General features: G+C 43.8%; 6 protein-coding genes across 13 annotated transcripts; 4 read left to right on the forward strand and 2 right to left on the reverse strand.

Annotated features, from left to right (window-relative positions):
- Positions 1–1,188: 1,188 nt before the first annotated feature.
- On the reverse strand, positions 1,189–3,744 carry LOC9634675 (30S ribosomal protein S5). The gene is made up of 12 exons (XM_002965924.2): positions 3,648–3,744; positions 3,403–3,590; positions 3,298–3,348; positions 3,143–3,250; positions 2,998–3,093; positions 2,835–2,933; positions 2,727–2,786; positions 2,609–2,681; positions 2,506–2,551; positions 2,282–2,439; positions 1,878–2,223; positions 1,189–1,803 (listed from the first exon to the last, which is right to left on the reverse strand). Exons 1-8 carry the CDS (start codon positions 3,706–3,708, stop codon positions 2,619–2,621), a joined length of 726 nt encoding a protein of 241 aa, XP_002965970.2. The 5' UTR covers positions 3,709–3,744; the 3' UTR covers positions 1,189–1,803; positions 1,878–2,223; positions 2,282–2,439; positions 2,506–2,551; positions 2,609–2,618.
- Positions 1,419–2,492, forward strand: LOC9634674. The gene is made up of 4 exons (XM_024670747.1): positions 1,419–1,697; positions 1,761–1,898; positions 1,953–2,051; positions 2,151–2,492. The coding sequence occupies exons 1-4, from the start codon at positions 1,419–1,421 to the stop codon at positions 2,490–2,492; spliced, it is 858 nt and encodes a 285-aa protein (XP_024526515.1).
- Positions 3,745–3,776: 32 nt separating the features above from the next.
- LOC9636038 (WD and tetratricopeptide repeats protein 1) lies at positions 3,777–7,822 on the forward strand. Of its 8 annotated transcripts, none has more exons than XR_002991876.1 (19): positions 3,777–4,008; positions 4,140–4,232; positions 4,288–4,365; positions 4,429–4,563; positions 4,623–4,718; positions 4,770–4,886; positions 4,939–5,054; positions 5,110–5,224; positions 5,281–5,383; positions 5,436–5,572; positions 5,630–5,791; positions 5,841–5,951; positions 6,003–6,497; positions 6,552–6,642; positions 6,693–6,788; positions 6,853–6,923; positions 6,977–7,092; positions 7,283–7,652; positions 7,720–7,822. XR_002991876.1 is itself a non-coding variant. In XM_024670495.1 (19 exons), the coding sequence occupies exons 1-18, from the start codon at positions 3,937–3,939 to the stop codon at positions 7,631–7,633; spliced, it is 2,277 nt and encodes a 758-aa protein (XP_024526263.1). In that variant the 5' UTR covers positions 3,777–3,936; the 3' UTR covers positions 7,634–7,652; positions 7,720–7,822. The 8 variants fall into 8 exon arrangements, 6 of the variants coding, with proteins under 6 accessions (XP_024526263.1, XP_024526264.1, XP_024526261.1 ...); XR_002991877.1 differs by having other exon boundaries at positions 7,738–7,822; XM_024670495.1 differs by having other exon boundaries at positions 7,561–7,652.
- Positions 7,823–8,066: 244 nt separating this feature from the next.
- On the forward strand, positions 8,067–9,412 carry LOC9634901 (WUSCHEL-related homeobox 13). Its single transcript, XM_002965578.2, has 3 exons — positions 8,067–8,538; positions 8,644–9,090; positions 9,159–9,412. The coding sequence occupies exons 1-3, from the start codon at positions 8,148–8,150 to the stop codon at positions 9,347–9,349; spliced, it is 1,029 nt and encodes a 342-aa protein (XP_002965624.1). The 5' UTR covers positions 8,067–8,147; the 3' UTR covers positions 9,350–9,412.
- Positions 9,413–9,689: 277 nt separating this feature from the next.
- LOC9634902 (mitochondrial dicarboxylate/tricarboxylate transporter DTC) lies at positions 9,690–11,366 on the reverse strand. Its single transcript, XM_002965925.2, has 6 exons — positions 11,244–11,366; positions 11,098–11,181; positions 10,840–10,901; positions 10,392–10,753; positions 9,862–10,076; positions 9,690–9,799 (listed from the first exon to the last, which is right to left on the reverse strand). Exons 1-6 carry the CDS (start codon positions 11,364–11,366, stop codon positions 9,743–9,745), a joined length of 903 nt encoding a protein of 300 aa, XP_002965971.1. The 3' UTR covers positions 9,690–9,742.
- Positions 11,367–11,728: 362 nt separating this feature from the next.
- Positions 11,729–12,249, forward strand: LOC9636039 (Sjoegren syndrome nuclear autoantigen 1 homolog). The gene is made up of 3 exons (XM_002965579.1): positions 11,729–11,777; positions 11,843–12,042; positions 12,166–12,249. Exons 1-3 carry the CDS (start codon positions 11,729–11,731, stop codon positions 12,247–12,249), a joined length of 333 nt encoding a protein of 110 aa, XP_002965625.1.
- Positions 12,250–17,243: the final 4,994 nt, after the last annotated feature.

Consider the following 17,243-nt stretch of genomic DNA (forward strand, 5'->3'; position numbering starts at 1 on the left):
CTTCGTCACTGAGTGTACGCAAGCATCCATGGAGTCCGTCCATGGAGCCTCCATAGATAACAGTATTGAAAAGATATTCTGGTGTTTTCCAAAGCTTTTCATCACCCCATTCTCTCTTGTACAATCCTGCCTTCTTCTAAGCCGACTTTAATGGCTATGGTGGATGCCTTTATGCCCCAAGAGCGTCCTCGAGACCAAGGAGGTGGAGCCTTACAACCTGGATAAATCGGTAATTCTTTCCTTACAATGTAAAATACTCCAACACGTGTTCCACAAAGGTGAAAACGATTATGGAACTCACTTTTGGAATCTGTCGAGCTCTTCGGAGAAGCATTTTCGAGCTGTGCCATTTGAGAAAAAATAACTGTGTAAGATTCACCATAGATCTTTGCTGACACATTGGTCGATTGCTGGCGGCCACCCCAATAGAGAGACTTGAGATCTGCAGGAAATTCCCCCGTGTTCATCTGCTTTTTCTGGATTGCGAACAAAAGACCGCAGGGAACTGTATCTGAGCTTTCTGCTTAACTCTGCTAGAGTGGAGATGATTAACAGCACAATCATAAGTGATGCTTGATGAAGCAGAGATGATCACTAGAGCTGATGAGCGAGTTTTATCATTATAATCCAGCTTCGTGCACATCATCACGCATACAGAAAGAAAGTTATTTTCGGCAAGGCCAAAATATATTCCATTCGATCTTGTCTTGTAGGTGGAGTTCCTCCAGGCTCTTTTTCTCGCAAACCAAGAACAGCAGATATGAATTTCCTGCGTACATCAAGGCTCTCTACGCACTTCTCTTGAATGGGGAGCCCAACAAAAGGACCAACGTGTCTGCAGTTATTTATGGCCAAACCATTTGCCACACCCTGTCACAGCAGATTGTCAAGATTTTTTCGGTGGATCTCGATCAGCAGCTTTAATTTGGTGAATCAACGATTTCTTGCCAGATGATCCAGAAAAAGGAAGAGTGTACACCTCTGGGATGATTACATAATTTCAATCAAGCTTTGCCACGACATGAGGTTTATAAACGTTCAACTAGATCAAGTTCACCACTTGCATTAGTGTGATATCTTTGTTATGAAATAACTATTTTGTCTAAACCCTAGACAACTAAAAGATAAATAAAAGCTGTCCATGGAGAATTTGACAAAAATCTATAATGACAAGATTCTCAATGTAGATGAAGTGAAAGGAGATCATTTTATGTGTTTTAAGCTGTGGCTTTTTTACATAGTCATCAATTATAACTTCCTTTCAGCTGATTATAACTTCCTTTCAGCTGAAAAGATTATCTCTCAGGGCGGTTAGAGTTTTCAGAGGAATGACACGTCCGCTGCCGCAGCTCCGTTTCAGGCAATCTTCTTGTGGAGAGCGCGATTGATCTTCTTCTTCTCCTTCTTAGTGACCGAAGATGAATAAGAATCTGCTCACCGAGAGAGCGCTTCGCGATGTCTTCGAGATCACGAGTTACATCACAGTGGGCACCGAAGACAATCCATTCGAATATGGACACCGGCCTCGTAAGTTGCAAGGATTTCTTGCTCGCAGCTCAAGCTGCTCGCTTCAATTTGCTCTTTTGTGTGCAGCGCTGCCGTCTCAGCTCACTGGCAAGCAATTTATGACCAATCCTGGAAAGCACGGAAAGACCATCGATGTCTACTTCCAGAAAGAGCACCCTTGGGTCTCCGATGTAAGGAGGATATCCAGAAACCAGCCTAGTGATTGAAAAGACTTGCCTTGTTGATCCCCGCAGGGAGACCCATACGCTGATCGGATCATGTACGCCGAGCTCCAGCCTGAAAGATACAAAGGTTTCTTAACGTCAGACTTTTCCAAGAGAGATGAGTTTAGCAATGTCGTGCGAACGAACCAGTATCGGGAGCAGCTCAAGGTACGTGGAGCGTGAGGAAAACGCTTGAGGCTTGTTTGTCTTCTGCCTGCACAGATGGACTACAAGCACTCGGTTAAATCGCTGGAAACCATGGCGAAGAAAATGAAAAAGCTAGAAAAGGATGCGACCAAATCCGAGAGAAAACCCACACGGGTACGGCAGAAGATTTGTTGCATCTGGAGAGAGTGACCAGCTCGTTTACTATATGGCAGTTCGAAGGACCCAAGTACTTGTACGATGTTGGAAAACCAGGCTTGTCAATTACTCCCTTCTGTTCCAAATGCCATCACGAGACATACTACTGCCAACACAGAGCGGCCTATTGCTGCAACAATCCCAGCATTGAAAAGGTTGAAGTTTTCAATCGAAATAAAAGTTCTGACCTTGTGGAAGTCTTTGCGTGATCAGGAAAGTGGTGGCTATCGAACTGCCAATGATGAGATCGGAAGAACAGCAAAGACATTCAACTACGCTAAGCCACAATTTGCCAATAAGCCCGTCATCAAGGACACCTTCTACAGAAGACAAAACATCTTCTATCCTGCGAGGACAAGGACGAATTTCTGTAATCAAGTTCTCGTCGAGGAGGAGTAAAACACAAGCTTACCATGTACAGAGTGAAACAAAACTGTTCTATCCAGCATCTGGTCAAACTTCCAAAAAAATAAAAAAAACTCTCAGCTTCGCAAAAAAATTCATGCATGTCATACCATGGCTTCGTTACAATGACCATGAAAAAAGACCTTGGGGTCGAATGGCTGGTAGAACCTCAGGAGTTTCGACCTGAAACGAAAAATGAAAAGTGATACGAGGATGGAGCAATTTTACCTCGCACAAGGCTTTAAAGAGAGCTTTCACTGTGCTGTGAGGGTGACGAGACCCAATCACCTGACAAAACAAAAGCTGCCATCGGCTTATTCCGTGGTAAGGACGTACCTTGGACTTCATGTCCTTGAATCCTGCCAAGAACAGTATATCCCCAACAACATCGCTTGCAACTAGGCCGACCCCCTTGTCAGCAGGCCACAACTTCACCTGTGATCAATTACATCACTACCAACGAAGAAAAAAAAAGAAAAAAAGAAAACACCATACGTACGTGTGTCGCTCCAAACTTGCTTCTTTGGCTGTGATAAATGGTCCGGTTCATGTAGATGTCAAAGAAGTGAAGGTTTCTTAGCGATCTCCTGTAAGCCTGGAAAAAGAGAGAAAAAAGTTGTAGCAAAAGAAGTAAAAAGAATCACCTTGTCAACAGCGTAGCCAACATCCGAGGCTTTACCCTTGCCATAGCCGGCGATCCCTTCATAGTTGCCACACACCACAAAGGCCGTGAAGCTTTGGATCCCACCAGCCTGTTCTAAAGACCATAAGAACTCCAAAAAACCAACAATGTAGGTACCTTTGTCACTCTAAACGTCCGGTTCACATCCACCACTCTCATATCGAATTGCTGGAAGAACAAAGAAACGCTCACAATCTATGCTCTCAATCCAGGAAATCTTACCCATTTCATCGGAGGAAGAGGCTCTTGCTGCCGAGAACGTTGATTCGCAGCCCTTCCCAGTAGCTGCTCACGCTGCTTGTTAGACATCCCAAACTTGTCCGCATTTCCAGCCCGGAGCTCCTCATCGTCCTCCTTCTCATACGCATCGTCGAATTCCTGCTTGGTGGCATAGAATCGCGGCCCCAGACCTGCGAGAAAGAGGGAAATCTAAGCGGATAGCACGGAGAAATCCATCAGCTACGCACTGAATCGCAGCTGTGCGAGCCTGTGAATGCCGCTCCTGATCGACAGCCGCGTCGCCGCCATTGAAGGGGGCGAGCTCTGGCACAAACCCTAGAATACCAAATGGAGGGAATATTCGCTACCATATCATAGCTGTTAAGAGAGGAGAGGATGGCTCAAGCGCGAGGGCTGGGGACGAAGAAGAAGAAGATCCGTCAGTGGCAGCGCTGCCGGTGATCTTGGCGGCGCTGATCGGTGCGTGGCAGGAGCGCGTGGCGGAATTGCTGGGGTTAGGGGGAGGAGGCGGCGGCGATGGCGCGGGTGAGCGCGCGAGACAGGAACATTTTCGGCCTCGTCGATGGCCGCAGCATCGATTCGCAAGAGGTATGGATGAGGTCTGGGGTAGGAAACGGCGGTCGAGCAGCGATATTTCGTGATTTCCTCGCGCGATCGGTGACTTCTAGCTGGATTAGGTTCTTTGGTGATGAATTTTTCTTGTTTTTGGCTCTTCCCAGGTGCCGTATCCATACCAGGAGCACAATCCAATGCGAGCGCTCCAAATGCATCCAGCTCTTTTAGCTCGCTTGCAACGCGAAAAGGCCCTCGAGGTGATAGTAGATGGAAGATACTTTGCAGGAATTTAAAGATTTTTGTTCTTCACAGGGTCACAATGGATGTGTGAATTCTTTGGCGTGGAACACGACTGGTTCCTTGTTACTCTCGGGCTCTGATGACACAAGGGTACAGTCTTTCATTCTTTCTTCCTTTTGCTTTCTTCTGTTTTTATGACCGACTTATTCTTAGGTGAATGTTTGGGACTATAACACACGGAAGCTCCTACAAAGTGTTGATTCCGGTCACATCGCCAACATTTTTTGCACAAAGTTCTTACCGGCTAGCGGGGACGACATTGTTGTGTCTGGAGCCGGTGATTCGGAGGTGAGAAAAATGAATCTTTGTTGTTTGCTTTTAACTTCAACTAGATTCTGGGTGCCTAGGTGAGGATACACAGACGGAGTCGTGTGGCTGCTACTGGAAGCAGTGAGCCATTTGGACTCTTCCGTTGTCATTCCAAGCGCGTGAAGAAACTGGCTGTAAGCTATTTTTGGTGGCAGCAAGCGGTTTGATGTTGTCCGAAAGTGCAGGTTGAAGAAGGAAATCCACACTTAATCTGGAGTGCCAGTGAAGATGGTACTCTTAGGCAACACGACTTACGCCAGTCCGTGACGTGCGGAGCGGAGCAGGAATGCCGTAATATTCTCGTAAGTTGTTCTTGCATCGAAAGCTTCGCATCTGAAGCGTTTTCATGTTTAGCTCGATTTAAGAAATGGAGCGAAAAAAACCCTGTCTGATCCTCCCAAAGGATCTTTTGCTCTGAAGTCATGCTCTATAAATCCGACCCGTCCGCATCAAATTCTCATTGGTGGCAGGTACTTGTTGACATTCTGGGTGATTGTATCTCACTTTTGTTTTTTTTTACTCCAGCGATTCATTTGCCCGTCTGTACGATAGAAGGATGCTTCCGCCACTGACTCCATCTGGCCAGCAATCTAAACCACCAGCATGCGTTTGCTATTACTGTCCAATGCATCTTTCTGATGTGAGTACTGAAAGCCTTGCGATGCACATATTTGTAAACCCCCTTTTTTCATGCAGCGTGCCAGTTTGCACCTTACACATGTTACGTTCAGCCCTGATGGCGGCGAGGTACTTTTGAGCTACAGCGGAGAACACGTCTACTTGTTAGATGCGTACAATGGTATGCAACTATTTACGAAGGGTGGCCTAGTGTTTTGGTGTCTCTTTTCCAGGGAATGATGCTAGCGTTGTCTATGCTGCCGGTGATGTTCCGAGAAGGACTGCCTTAGTCCCTATCGTGAATGGTCAACAGTATAAAGTACCCTCAACACAAGAAGTGCCTTCAGGCAATAAAAGAGTTCTTCTTCGGGTTAAAGCATTCCATTTTTTTTTCTTTCTGTCACTGATTCCGGCATCACCGTTGTAGGAATGCAAGGAGCTCTTGGAAGAGGCACGGAGAGCCTTAGAAGAAGGAAATTCATTCTGTGCGATTGAAACGACAAGTGAAGTTCTTGAAACTACTGGAGTTGTCCTAGAACCACAGCTTCGGCATGATTTGCTGTGCCTTCGCGCCGGAGCTTTTGTGAAGGTATAAGTTTTCTCACTGTTTGATGATCGAGATTGAATCGTGGTTTCAGAGAGGATGGAAAAACGACATGCATATGGCTGTTCGCGATAGCAATGCAGCTCGACTTATTGATCCCATGTCAGTAGTGGCTCATCACAGAATGGCCGAGGCACTTTCTCAGGTTCGAAAATACTGAGCGTCGCTTTCCAAACTTATGATTCGGGACTATTAGTTAGGGAGACATAAGGAAGCGTGGGAGTTCGCAACGAGAGCTCACCATCTCGATCCTGAAGATGGTACTCTTTCCGATCATGTGACGCAGCTGCATGCGAAGCTTGTTGCTGGTAAGACACTTTTAAATGCTCGGTTCTCATGGTTTCGATTCATTTATTTTATTTTAGCCGAGCAAGCTCGGAACGTCTGGAATAACGAAGAAACAAAACCGGAGAGACGCCCTTCAAGGATTCAATCCTTGAGAGAATTTTTATTTAGACAGGAACAAGATCACAGTGATTCTTCAGACGAAAGCAGGAGAGCAGAAAGATATGACTCTGATCTTGAAGAAGAGGACATGGAGATGGAGATCGAGATGTCCGTCACTGAGGACAATGATCGAGACCGAGAAAGCGGAGCCCCTAGTAGTTTGAACTTAAGAGTTCGAAGAAAATGTGATGGTGTTCGAGAGAAGCAGGCAAATACGGTGGCTTTAGGAGCACCAGAACTACAAGTAAGTAAATCTAGTTCTTTTTGAGATTGTGACAAGCTTTTACTTTTCCGGAAGACGGACATTGCTATGGACATGCGGCAGCGATACGTGGGGCATTGCAACACCGGAACAGACATCAAGCAGGCGAGCTTTCTCGGAGAAAGAGGTTCGAAGGTTTTTCTGGGATCAGAATAGTTCTCAAAACTTGATTGCCAGGGAAATTCGTTGCGAGCGGTAGTGACGATGGCCTGTGGTTTATCTGGGAGAAAGAAACTGGAAGATTTGTAACGATGCTAGCCGGAGACGATAGCGGTCGGTTTGTGAAGCTTTTCGTCTTTTTCTTTCGGTTAGTTATCACATATAGTTTTGGATGCAGTTGTAAATTGTATACAGTGCCATCCTCATGATTGCTTGGTGGCAACGAGCGGCATTGACAACACTATTAAGGTGGCTTTGTTCTCCTTTTCATTTGAGAGCCAACTGAATGAGTTTTTATGCAGCTCTGGTCACCCAGTTCTAATACTGAAGCTCGGCGTGCCAAAGGAGCCGACTCTGACGCTCTTCGCATCATGGCCGACAACCAACAACAGATGCGCCGCCATCGTGAGATTGGATTGTAAGTCCCTGGCTCTCTCCATTCTTTAGCGATTTGCTTTCTTGTGTGTTTTTTCGTCCTTGGGCCCAACTTAACTTTGGTTCCAGCTCACTCGTTTCATGCATTACTAACAAGAACTGAGTGCCTCGGTCGTTTGTTTCGCTCCTCGCTGTTTTTTTCTTAACATTTTTGGATCGATTGGCTTGAACAGCTTGCTGATTACTCAATGGTGGAGTGCCAGGCGGTTCGAATTTATGCCAGAGAATGGACACCTCGGTGGTGCTGAAACCGGATCTAATCCCCCGACTGAGTGCTGGGATTCATTCCATCCTTGCCTCTCTTTTTTTCTTGTTCTTGTGCTCTGGTTATGGTGGTCTTTCTCGTCGTTTTGGTTTCTTCCTTTCTTTTTCTTTCATCGATGTCCTTACGTTCTTTCATTGTGTACTAACTCGTGCTTGTGTGTTGTGTATTTGTCTTCTTTTGGAACAGGCCAATAGAACTTCTCCAGCGGATTAGAGGAGTAGAAGCCGCTGTTCATCCGTTCGAGTGTACACAAAGCTAGTGACAAGAAAGAGCTAGAGGTTTGTTCGATTGATCTTTCTTCTTACCTTGGTTTTCTCTCCTCCAAGTTTTCTAGTTCTTTCTCAGCACAGTGCTTGCAGCTAGGCAAAAAACGAGATTTGTAAATAAACGGGCAAGTTAAAATGGCGCGAGTTTTTTCTTCCTGGAATGGAAACAAATATTTCCTAAATAGAATGGATGGATGGATGTGAATGAATGGACGGCTGGGATGTATGGGTGTAATGGACGGATGAGATGGATGTGGAGCCGCTGACGTCATCAACTTAGGGCACACGTATGTATGCCGCCTCGTGGGAGGCATGGCACATGCGATGGTCACATGGCCATTGAATTTGCGCCATGGTCCATGCCATGCCCATAGATGAATGGATGGATACATTCATAACGAGCTTCTCTCTGCGAGGAGCGTTTGAAAAAATAGTATCGTGGGCGCCTTCTCTTCTCTAGGTCTTGGCGAATCCGAGCGCTGAGAGAATTACCTCGCCGCGCGCCCCATGGATTTAGGATCGCGGCAGCATTTCCAGACGCAGCCGCCAGCGTCGTCGTCGTCGCCACCGCCACAGCCGCCGCCAGCGGAGGAGCAGCAGCACCATGGATTGGTGGACATGGAATCGATCTGGACGGAGGATTCAGCTGCCATGGCTGCTGCTGCTGCCGATGCCGCGGGCGTCGTCGTCGACGATGCGTTCCAGATGCCTCATTTCCTGCTCCCTCCTCCCAATCTCCCTCACAATTTCGCGCAAAGCTGCCTCGCCAATCCCGCGCAGGTGATGACCGAGGAGCAGCTTGAGACGCTGCGGCGCCAGATTTCGGTCTACGCCACGATCTGCCAGCAGCTCGTGGAGATGCACAAGGCAACGATCTCACACCAGCACACATACAATGGTAAGAACTCTCTCCCTTCTCTCTTCCCTCTCGATCATATTCTTTCTCGGTCGCGGAAATCTCGCTAGATAATTTGAAACATTCGCCGCGTGTGCTCCTGATCAGGCTTGCTTCTCGGCCACCAATCTCCTGCCATCCAGGACTCGTCTCCAATGCTCCTGGGAATCCACCACAAGCCAACGTCGCGGCAAAGATGGACACCATCGCAGAACCAGCTGAGGATCCTCGAGAGGCTCTTCAAGCAGGGCAATGGGACGCCAAACCGGCAAAGGATCAAGGAGATCACGAGCGAGCTGAGCCAGCACGGCCAAATCTCCGAGACCAATGTCTACAACTGGTTCCAGAACCGGAAGGCTCGAGCAAAGAGGAAGCAACGACACAACAATGCGACCCCCTCCACGACCACCACCTCCTCGCAGCACAAGGACGCCGAATCGGAAGTGGAGACCGATGGAGATCACTCGCCGGAAGAAAAGAGGAGCAAAGTAAGCTCGTCCACGCCGCAGCAGCAGCTCCAGATGGATCAAAGCAACACCACCACCGAAGCGATTGGTAAGTTTTCATCGATCGTTTTTCTCGGTTCCCAGGCACTCTCTGATTTTTTTCGTTTGATTCTCCAGGAACTCGCTACGCGGTCGTCATGCTCAATGGAAAGGCCTGGAAAGTAAAACCAGGGAGAATCAACGTAAGGAGTAACTTTGGAGACAATGCCGTGCTGCTAGATCCGAGAGGTCATGTGGTGGCCACGAGCGAGCAAGGCTTGACTTTAGATCCTCTACAACCTGGTGGAAGCTACACGGTTGCTGTGTGAATAAATTACAACAAAGAACCATAAACAAGAGCATTGATGTTTGATCTCATGGCTTTGCCAACTTTTCACGTCTTGGGTGTTCTTCGACTTGCATTAACTTCGTGGTATTTAATGGAACAGCGCATGCATGCAGAGTCTTCGCGGGATCCGACAGCAAACGATCAAGCAAAGTCCAACTTCATGCTTACGTGTCCAAAATTCTCTTTGTTCCCGCAAGTCAAAGCTCTACTTTTCTTTAGTTCTTGTTCTGCCTTGTCCAGGTGTTCATAGATCTCCTCACTGGTTAAATTGATTTCCAATGTTTTGTCACTGGTGAGATCCTAGAGAGGAGGAACAAAAACCTCGCGGCTGACTGATTCTCAAAAATTTTAAAGCAAATCCACCGGTTTGCATTTACAAACCAATGATTCTCTGGAATTTCTGTATCTGATTTAAGAATATCCAAGTCATCTGCAAGTAGCAAGGCCAATTAAACACTAGAAAAAAGAAGGAAACAAAGATTGTATCTGTACCATAACGTGAGGAGCAATCCGAATGCAGTATGTCCCAAAGCCAGTGTAGAACTTCAAAGGCCCATAAGTTTTCAGCGTCTTGACAGCGCAGTCAACTGAGCCCGAGTACGGGTATTTGCCGTCCGGGCCGGGCTGCATCTTTTGGATTTGAGTCTTGACGTAATCGAAAGGGAGGCTGCATGCCGACGCAAAGAAGCCCGACACAGCACTGGCACCTGCGAGACACACGATATGTCTTCGATTAGCTCACGAAGTTCAAAGAGAGAGCACCGCAGCAGACAAGCAAGGGGACAAGTATTTAAGCTTACCAGCTTGAAGAGCAAGAAAAACCAGCCACACAAAGAGGAGGAGGAGCTCTCAAGTCTGAAGAGAGAAACGAGAAAGAACGAAACTGAAGCTTACACAGAACCACAAAAGCGAAAGAAAGTATAGATAGGAAGAAATGAGCTCATCGACGGAATACAAAGAAGGAACTTGTAGAAAGAGGAAACTTTGACGCAAAACTACAAAGAAAAAACTAGAGAGCTTACCAACAACAGTTTGGACCTCGGAGAAATTGAGCGTGTCCTTGAAGAACTCCACGGACTGATCGTAAGACGCCAGCATTCCCATGTTGAGAGCCATGGCACGAACAACAGTCGGGCCAGCTCCCTTCCACAGTGCCAAAACTCCCTCGTCGTGAGCGATTCGAGAGAGAGCGTGCAGCGCATGCTGGTAATTCCTTCGCTGATTTGGGGGCAGCACGGCATCGGCTTGCATGCGAATGAGTGCCAAGTCTGCGGGACTTCCAACGGAGGCACCGATCGCTCCCGCAGTGAGACCGCAAAAGGCCTTTTGGTAGAGCGGGAGCGGCTTTCCATCGTTGGCTTGAGTGGCTTTCGCGGTCAGCAGCCTTCACACGCAGAGAGCAAAGCCAAGTCTGAAGTCAAGGAGACAAATAAAATAGAGGTTTTAGAGTAAACAATTCTCGATTTGTACCTGAAAGATCCGAGACGAGCGGTGGTGTAAGTTGCTTGACGCAGCAATCCAGCAGTGAGACCCTGGAACAAAGAAAAGAATAAAATTGGAGCTTCAGCCAAGAGAAAAACGTCTAAGGACTGCATGGAAGAAAATTAGAAGAAGGAAGGCTTCATAGAAGAAAACATAGAACTTCAAACAATCGAGAGAAAAAATTCGATGACACTCCTCGAAATGAAAATGCCGGAGCTCGAGTGCAAGGATGGAAATATGGAGTACCTTGTACAGAGAGAAGAATCCCTCGTTCTTGATCACTTGTTTGGCGACCTGGAACGCTCCTCCTTGCCCTAGCTGGATCCGGACCTGGCACACCGCAAAATCCAGTCGAATCGAAATATTTCGGGACGGATATGCGATCTGCGCACCTTGATCATGTCAATGGGCTGGATCACAGCCGTAGCGCACATCCCCGCGGTGCCGCCATTCACAAAGGGCTTGATCACACTCCATACCGTCGGACACCTCTTCACCTTGTCGTCCACGGCCATGGTCGATGTCACGGCCATTCTTCGTCGAATGCGCCGGAGAATCGCCGCAACATGGACTAGCACAAGCGCGGCGCATTCCTCGTCGGCGCCCCCATTCCATGGGACGGTTTAAATTGCCCTAGAAAAATACCGTTAAACTGCTACGTGGCAAGAACGAGCCACTAGCTGCCTTCCACGTGTAAACCATCGCCAGTTATGCGTGTCCACATGGCAAGTTTTAGTTTTAGGGTTCCTCGGCGTCGTCCATGAAGGAACGCTCGGACGATGCGGTAGGGAAGATCGAGAATCGATCGCACAGCATGGTGATGGAATGGCAGAGCGCGGCGGTGGCCGGATCGGGAGGAGGAGGGGGTGCATTGAATATGGGGAGGGCGGCAGCGCTCCAAAACTACAATCTGGAGCTGGTTCATCGTAGGTGAAATCGATGTTTTTTGATCGATCGGCTGTGTTCTTGGTCTCTTGTTCTTCTTCTCCAGGGATCGAGGAGCTGAGGGAGAAGCGCGATGAGATCAAGAGGATAATGCAGCTGGAGGAGGAGGAGAAGGCGGTGATCCAGAAGGATCTGGCGGCTCTCAGCAAGCGCCTAGCGGAACTGGAGGATAGCCTCTCCCGGAAGTACGCCTACTCGAGCGAGTATGACAAGACTATCCGCGAGGTGGAATCCGCTTACGCGAAGGTATGTCACGCTCGATTCGAATTCGTCTCTCTTTCCTCGTCCTTCGAACAACTCCATACCGATCGATCAATCTCAATCACAAATCTCCATTGAACTTGATCACAAATTGTCCATATCTCGCAGATTTTGGAGAGCTCCAAGGCTCTACTTCACGTCCTCAAGACAGAGCCCATGAATCCTTCCATGGATCTTCTCAAGAAGCCCTGATTTGAGGAGGACTTGTAAGAAATTCAAATCTGCTTTGGCGCTATTTCTTGATCACCAAGTAATTTCGATTAGAAGCTCTGTAAGGATGTATACTTAACATTTTCTAAGGATGTTTGACTGTCCTTGATTAATTATTAAACTAATTAATCTTAGTCCATATAAACTACATAGGCATGGCCGCGACGAGTTTCATCGAGATGCGGTGGCGCCTATGGACGTTATCAATGATTTGTTAGAGGTTTGGCTGATTGTTCACAGGATGCGGGTTGCTCTGGTTTGGTATGGTAAGAAGACGGGGAAGACTACCGATGAGATAATGCTCTTAGGATGCAAACCGCACTCGAGTTGCCGGCTGACAGCATTGGGATCTCATAACATATGAGCGTATCCTCACTAAGACTGGCAGTGCTCCAGCTATGACGAAGGCTTTTACTTATGATCCTCTCGAAAGTTGTTTGGCCCCAGAAAACCAGCTCAAAGTTGACGCATCTTGATAAAGCGGTTGTTACTGATTACCTGAGGTGTTTATTGGTGAAAGTCGAGGGAGGCTTTTCTTTTGGCCAGGCTTGGGAGCTACAACTGGTTCATGGCGTTTATGGCGATGGCGGAAGCAGTTGTTCTCCTGGAGCACAACACTAAAAACACAAAAAACAATAAAGGCTGAAACAAATAAGAGAGGATGCCAATCTTTAAATTGCCATATAATTTTATTTTCTTTGCCTTTCCCAATCTAACTCGTCTATATAATTACCCTCAAAATAATAAAATTCTTTTTCATCTTAAATCTTTTTAGACACAGCTTATGGTAGTTTTTATTTACTGTAGAGTTTCTGATCCAAATCATACTCATCAAACATGACCTCCAAGTGGATTCCTTCTGCTTTTCATCCACATCGTCCAGAATCTTCAATGTCGTCAACATCCAAGCCTTACTTAGATCAATCGCCATCTCCCCAAATGGAATGGAGAGCATTTCCTGTCGTCCATCATGAACACTCTCCACAACATTGTATCAATGGGTAACGTTTGATTGAAACTGGCACGAAGTCCAAGTCGTCAGACTGAGCTAGTGTTGCAATTCGTGGCTCCCAAGTCATTGTCTTGTAATCCAAGAAGGACCCGAGAAACGTTTTGGCAGCTCGTTTTCTATTCCATCACACATCTCCATCTCCCAGCCAAAATTCTTCTTGGGCAAACCATACAACACTCTCTCAGTATAATAATCATTGTCGTTGCTACTGAGGTTGCAGAGCATTGCACGCCACAGCTTGGAGATGCTATATCTGTAGGAAGTACAATACTTTCTTCTTTTAGCATGTTGATCTTGTTCTCAATGTATTATTAAGTTAAATGTTCCTTATTTTCCCCAAAATTATATAGATTTTTTAGAGTGTGTATATCATAGAGAATTTTGTTTGTATGTTATTGGTGGAATCTTTGATCATTTTTTATGTTAAGTAAGGATTAAATTACTTTTGCAAAAGTTTAAAATTGATTATATTTCCTATATGATAATGAATTTTTGTTTTATTGTTGTTGTTAAAGAGGAGAGTTTTCAGAGTTTCTTTTTTATTTTCACATTGCAAGTGTTGAGTTTGATGTTAAGGAGGTTGAACTTCTGGACTATTTCATTTTGGTAGAAGTATTTTGTAATAAGATATTCTTGATTATCCAAATTTTTTACTTAAGTAGAGTCTTTTATAACATAAGTTCCTTTGTTATCCAAATATCTTTTGCTTTTTCAATTTTTGGCTTAATAGCTACTGAAAATTCCTTTTCTATGTTTTCTTTTTTTATGTTGTTTTTTCATCAATTTTTCTTTACTTTCTCCTTGTTCATATAATGCATGTGGTTTTTACGTTTTATCCTATGATAATTTACTATAGGATAACCATGAAGTAAAACCTAAACTCTTTATGTGCCACATGTTATATACCATGTGTTATATGCCACATGTTTAAAAACAATAAAGTAAAACTTGAGTTTCATGGCCTTGGGCCACTAAATGAAAGAACAAAGTTAAACTCCTAAACTTATAGCCAAAGAATGAAGGAATTAGAGTATGGAGCAACTCTTGAGTGTTCAACCCAAGGAGCGAAGGGACAAAAACAAAGAATGATGTAAGAACAATTTTAGAGCTTTTAACATCCCAATGCTAAAACTAATATGTAAAATAAAACTAAACAGAGTCTAATGCTATTTTAGCATACTGGTGGTTTCACACAAGGATATGGGTACTCTACTAATTAGTATAGTATGGAACTTGGGTTTAGACTCAGATCGAATGTAGAACAAGGATAGGCACATAAGCAAGAGCTAAACTAAACCTTGAGGAATGCATGCTTTGAGCTTTTACCCTTAGTGTCAAGAGTTAGTCTCTAACACAATTATGAAAATTATTAAATATGGAATGGCACTAGATTACAAACTTGAAAGCAACACTATTATGTTCAAGAAAATTTCTACATCCAACTAGCAAATCTAAACACTTTCTATAAATAGTCAATAATACCAAATAGAACTAACACAAAGAGCATGATAGCGAGAGTGTTTTGGTAGATATAATAAACTATCATTTAATGAGTATTGAAAGACCAATCTCAATATCTTATCAAGCCAGTGCATGACAAAGTAAAAAAGAACTAACAAACTGAACTAAATATATTTAGCTAAATGGACATTTAGGAATTCCTTCCTTATGCTTGTTCGACTAAGTATAGATGCTAAATCAAGTTTATTAACACTTGAACAAGAAGGATTAATAAAGGGTTCAATAATATTAACCTTGTGGCACAAAGGAAAGAATATTCAAAAGGACTCACTGTCAAGTAATTTTCAATATAATCACATTCATGATAGTTATTTAGATGCTTTAAATTTTTTATTTTTTTTTAAGGTAGAGAGCTATAGATAGGAATTCAGCTCTAAAGATGGAGTGAAAATATGTGATAATAGTATAGAGTCATGATAAATAACATCTATTTTAAGATGCCCCAAAAATGGAGTGAGGATGAGTGATAATGGTATACAACTAGGATTTTAGGGTGAGGACAAGTATAACAAGACCAATGAAATGTTTGGCCCAAACAAAATGAAGTTAAGTAAATAACATATATAGCAAGTTGAAACAAATTTATGCTTTAAAATGGGATATTAAAGATATAAAGGACAAATAAAATAAGCATGACTTCTTATATGTTATGTTAGATGATGATGAAAGTTCTTAGTCTGAGTTAATGCAAGTCTTTAAAGTTGCTTAGAAGGAAAATGTAAAGATAGGGTTTATCATTTATTGCAGTGTGTTTAGTGGATTGCAAGTGGCTTAAGCATTTACTAATTGTTGACAAGGTTGTAGCCAATTTATCAAGATGTTATAAATATTGATTGATGATTATGGTTTACAATAGAAACCATGGAAAAAATAGAACCAGAAACCATGGATAAGCATAAGTAAAAATATACAAAATCCTGATGAATAAGCTATAACTTCATGTGATATTTAATTCTCTCAAACACTATTGTAAAACTACATAATATAGTTATTAAGATTATCCATATCAATTATGGACAGTACTAGAAATCATGAAATAGAATACATTACTTTTTTAGTATAAATAGTGTTGTGGCTTATAATGGCCTTAATATAGTGATACATTTTAAAATATAATATAAAAAATAGTCTAGAAATTTAATAGTGTGAGTGCATAGAATATAGAAAGGGAATATAGAAAATGTGCATATCAATTAGCCAAAAACCCTAGCTTATATATAAGAGCGAGTGGTTCATATTGAAACCAATTTGACAGCTACCAAAATCCCACTACACTAATATATCATAGCCATACACTTAGACCTTATATCATAAGACTATCAGGGTTCTTTTGTAGATGGGCTGGGATCTGGAGGAATGTTATGAGGAGGCATCAACGGATCTGTATGTGGTATTAATTGTTCCTGATCCTGTTGTACAAAGCATTTCAACTTGTGCATATATATAATTTCTAGAGGATTAGTTTGTTAAACATCATGCTAAACCTCATAAACTTATGGTCCAACTTGCTACAACACTCAATACGGTCCTTTCTACTAAGCAAGGAGCCCCCTAGATAAATCATATACCATAAGATGGGAAAAACAGATTAACACAATCATCCATTTTGTACTTTGTAAGTGGAAGATGATAGGAGTTGTAACACCATTATTATCCCATTTGTGTGCGGCCTAAGTGTTTGGCAAACTCCATTCGAACAAGTGGAAGAATACTCATCAAATACTGATCCCACAACCTAGCATCAGCAGCTTGTGGCAATTGCGAAGGTAAACCTAGCTCCATTGGTAATATTGGATCATGACTATATAAGAGTTTTGTTTAGTGAAAGACCAACAAAACTCTACACCCCTGTGACATATGCGGGGACTATATATGAGATGGCAAATAACCATCCTAATCCAAATACTGAAAATTCACGTACTTCGCAATCATTCCTTTGAATGTTTGAACAAGTTGTTCCACCAAACTATCTGATTGTGGATAATAAGCACTTATGAAAGTGTAGCGTATCCCCAACTAAGACATCAAAACATGAAATACCTCAATCATAAATGTGAGATTATTATCCGAAAGAATCCGCTCTAGACAAGAATGTTGGAACACCACTCGATTGAGGAGGAAGTATCTAACAGTAGTTGCAGAGGCACTAGCAAGAGTACTAACTTCCACCCAATGAATCAAATAATTATAAGCAACAATAACATATTTGTTGTCAAAAGTCGATTGTGGAAAAGGTTCCATAAAATCAAATGCCACAAACTCAAATGGACAGGAAATTGCAATTGACTCCAACCATTTTTCTGCAGCACAAGGGGGAATATTACGAATTTGGCACCAAACGCAACTGCGCACATACTAGATAACATCATACCGGCTAATAAAAAGACTTGTGTAGCTTCTTAGTCATACGATGATATCCCATACTCACCTAGAACAAGAGAAT

This window comes from Selaginella moellendorffii, unplaced genomic scaffold, assembly GCF_000143415.4.
Source record: "Selaginella moellendorffii unplaced genomic scaffold, v1.0 SELMOscaffold_6, whole genome shotgun sequence".
Lineage (NCBI taxonomy): Eukaryota > Viridiplantae > Streptophyta > Lycopodiopsida > Selaginellales > Selaginellaceae > Selaginella > Selaginella moellendorffii.

Bases quoted from the DNA above. Each gene is read 5' to 3' on its own strand.
- LOC9634674 (XM_024670747.1), top strand. From the start codon at position 1,419: ATGAATAAGAATCTGCTCACCGAGAGAGCGCTTCGCGATGTCTTCGAG. The intron at 1,698-1,760 runs GTAAGGAGGATA...TGATCCCCGCAG, and splicing joins AGCACCCTTGGGTCTCCGAT to GGAGACCCATACGCTGATCG. The intron at 1,899-1,952 runs GTACGTGGAGCG...CTGCCTGCACAG, and splicing joins AGTATCGGGAGCAGCTCAAG to ATGGACTACAAGCACTCGGT.
- LOC9634675 (XM_002965924.2), bottom strand. From the start codon at position 3,708: ATGGCGGCGACGCGGCTGTCGATCAGGAGCGGCATTCACAGGCTCGCA. The intron at 3,591-3,647 runs GTGCGTAGCTGA...TCTTTCTCGCAG, and splicing joins GCTCGCACAGCTGCGATTCA to GTCTGGGGCCGCGATTCTAT. The intron at 2,682-2,726 runs GTAAAATTGCTC...TTTTCGTTTCAG, and splicing joins TCTTTAAAGCCTTGTGCGAG to GTCGAAACTCCTGAGGTTCT.
- LOC9636038 (XM_024670491.1), top strand. From the start codon at position 3,937: ATGGCGCGGGTGAGCGCGCGAGACAGGAACATTTTCGGCCTCGTCGAT. The intron at 5,952-6,002 runs GTTCGAAAATAC...CGGGACTATTAG, and splicing joins TGGCCGAGGCACTTTCTCAG to TTAGGGAGACATAAGGAAGC. The intron at 6,498-6,551 runs GTAAGTAAATCT...CTTTTCCGGAAG, and splicing joins TAGGAGCACCAGAACTACAA to ACGGACATTGCTATGGACAT.
- LOC9634901 (XM_002965578.2), top strand. From the start codon at position 8,148: ATGGATTTAGGATCGCGGCAGCATTTCCAGACGCAGCCGCCAGCGTCG. The intron at 8,539-8,643 runs GTAAGAACTCTC...GCTCCTGATCAG, and splicing joins ACACCAGCACACATACAATG to GCTTGCTTCTCGGCCACCAA. The intron at 9,091-9,158 runs GTAAGTTTTCAT...TTGATTCTCCAG, and splicing joins CACCACCACCGAAGCGATTG to GAACTCGCTACGCGGTCGTC.
- LOC9634902 (XM_002965925.2), bottom strand. From the start codon at position 11,366: ATGGCCGTGGACGACAAGGTGAAGAGGTGTCCGACGGTATGGAGTGTG. The intron at 11,182-11,243 runs GTGCGCAGATCG...GCGGTGTGCCAG, and splicing joins AGCCCATTGACATGATCAAG to GTCCGGATCCAGCTAGGGCA. The intron at 10,077-10,391 runs GTAAGCTCTCTA...TGTGTCTCGCAG, and splicing joins CGAGGTCCAAACTGTTGTTG to GTGCCAGTGCTGTGTCGGGC.
- LOC9636039 (XM_002965579.1), top strand. From the start codon at position 11,729: ATGGGGAGGGCGGCAGCGCTCCAAAACTACAATCTGGAGCTGGTTCAT. The intron at 11,778-11,842 runs GTAGGTGAAATC...CTTCTTCTCCAG, and splicing joins CAATCTGGAGCTGGTTCATC to GGATCGAGGAGCTGAGGGAG. The intron at 12,043-12,165 runs GTATGTCACGCT...CATATCTCGCAG, and splicing joins TGGAATCCGCTTACGCGAAG to ATTTTGGAGAGCTCCAAGGC.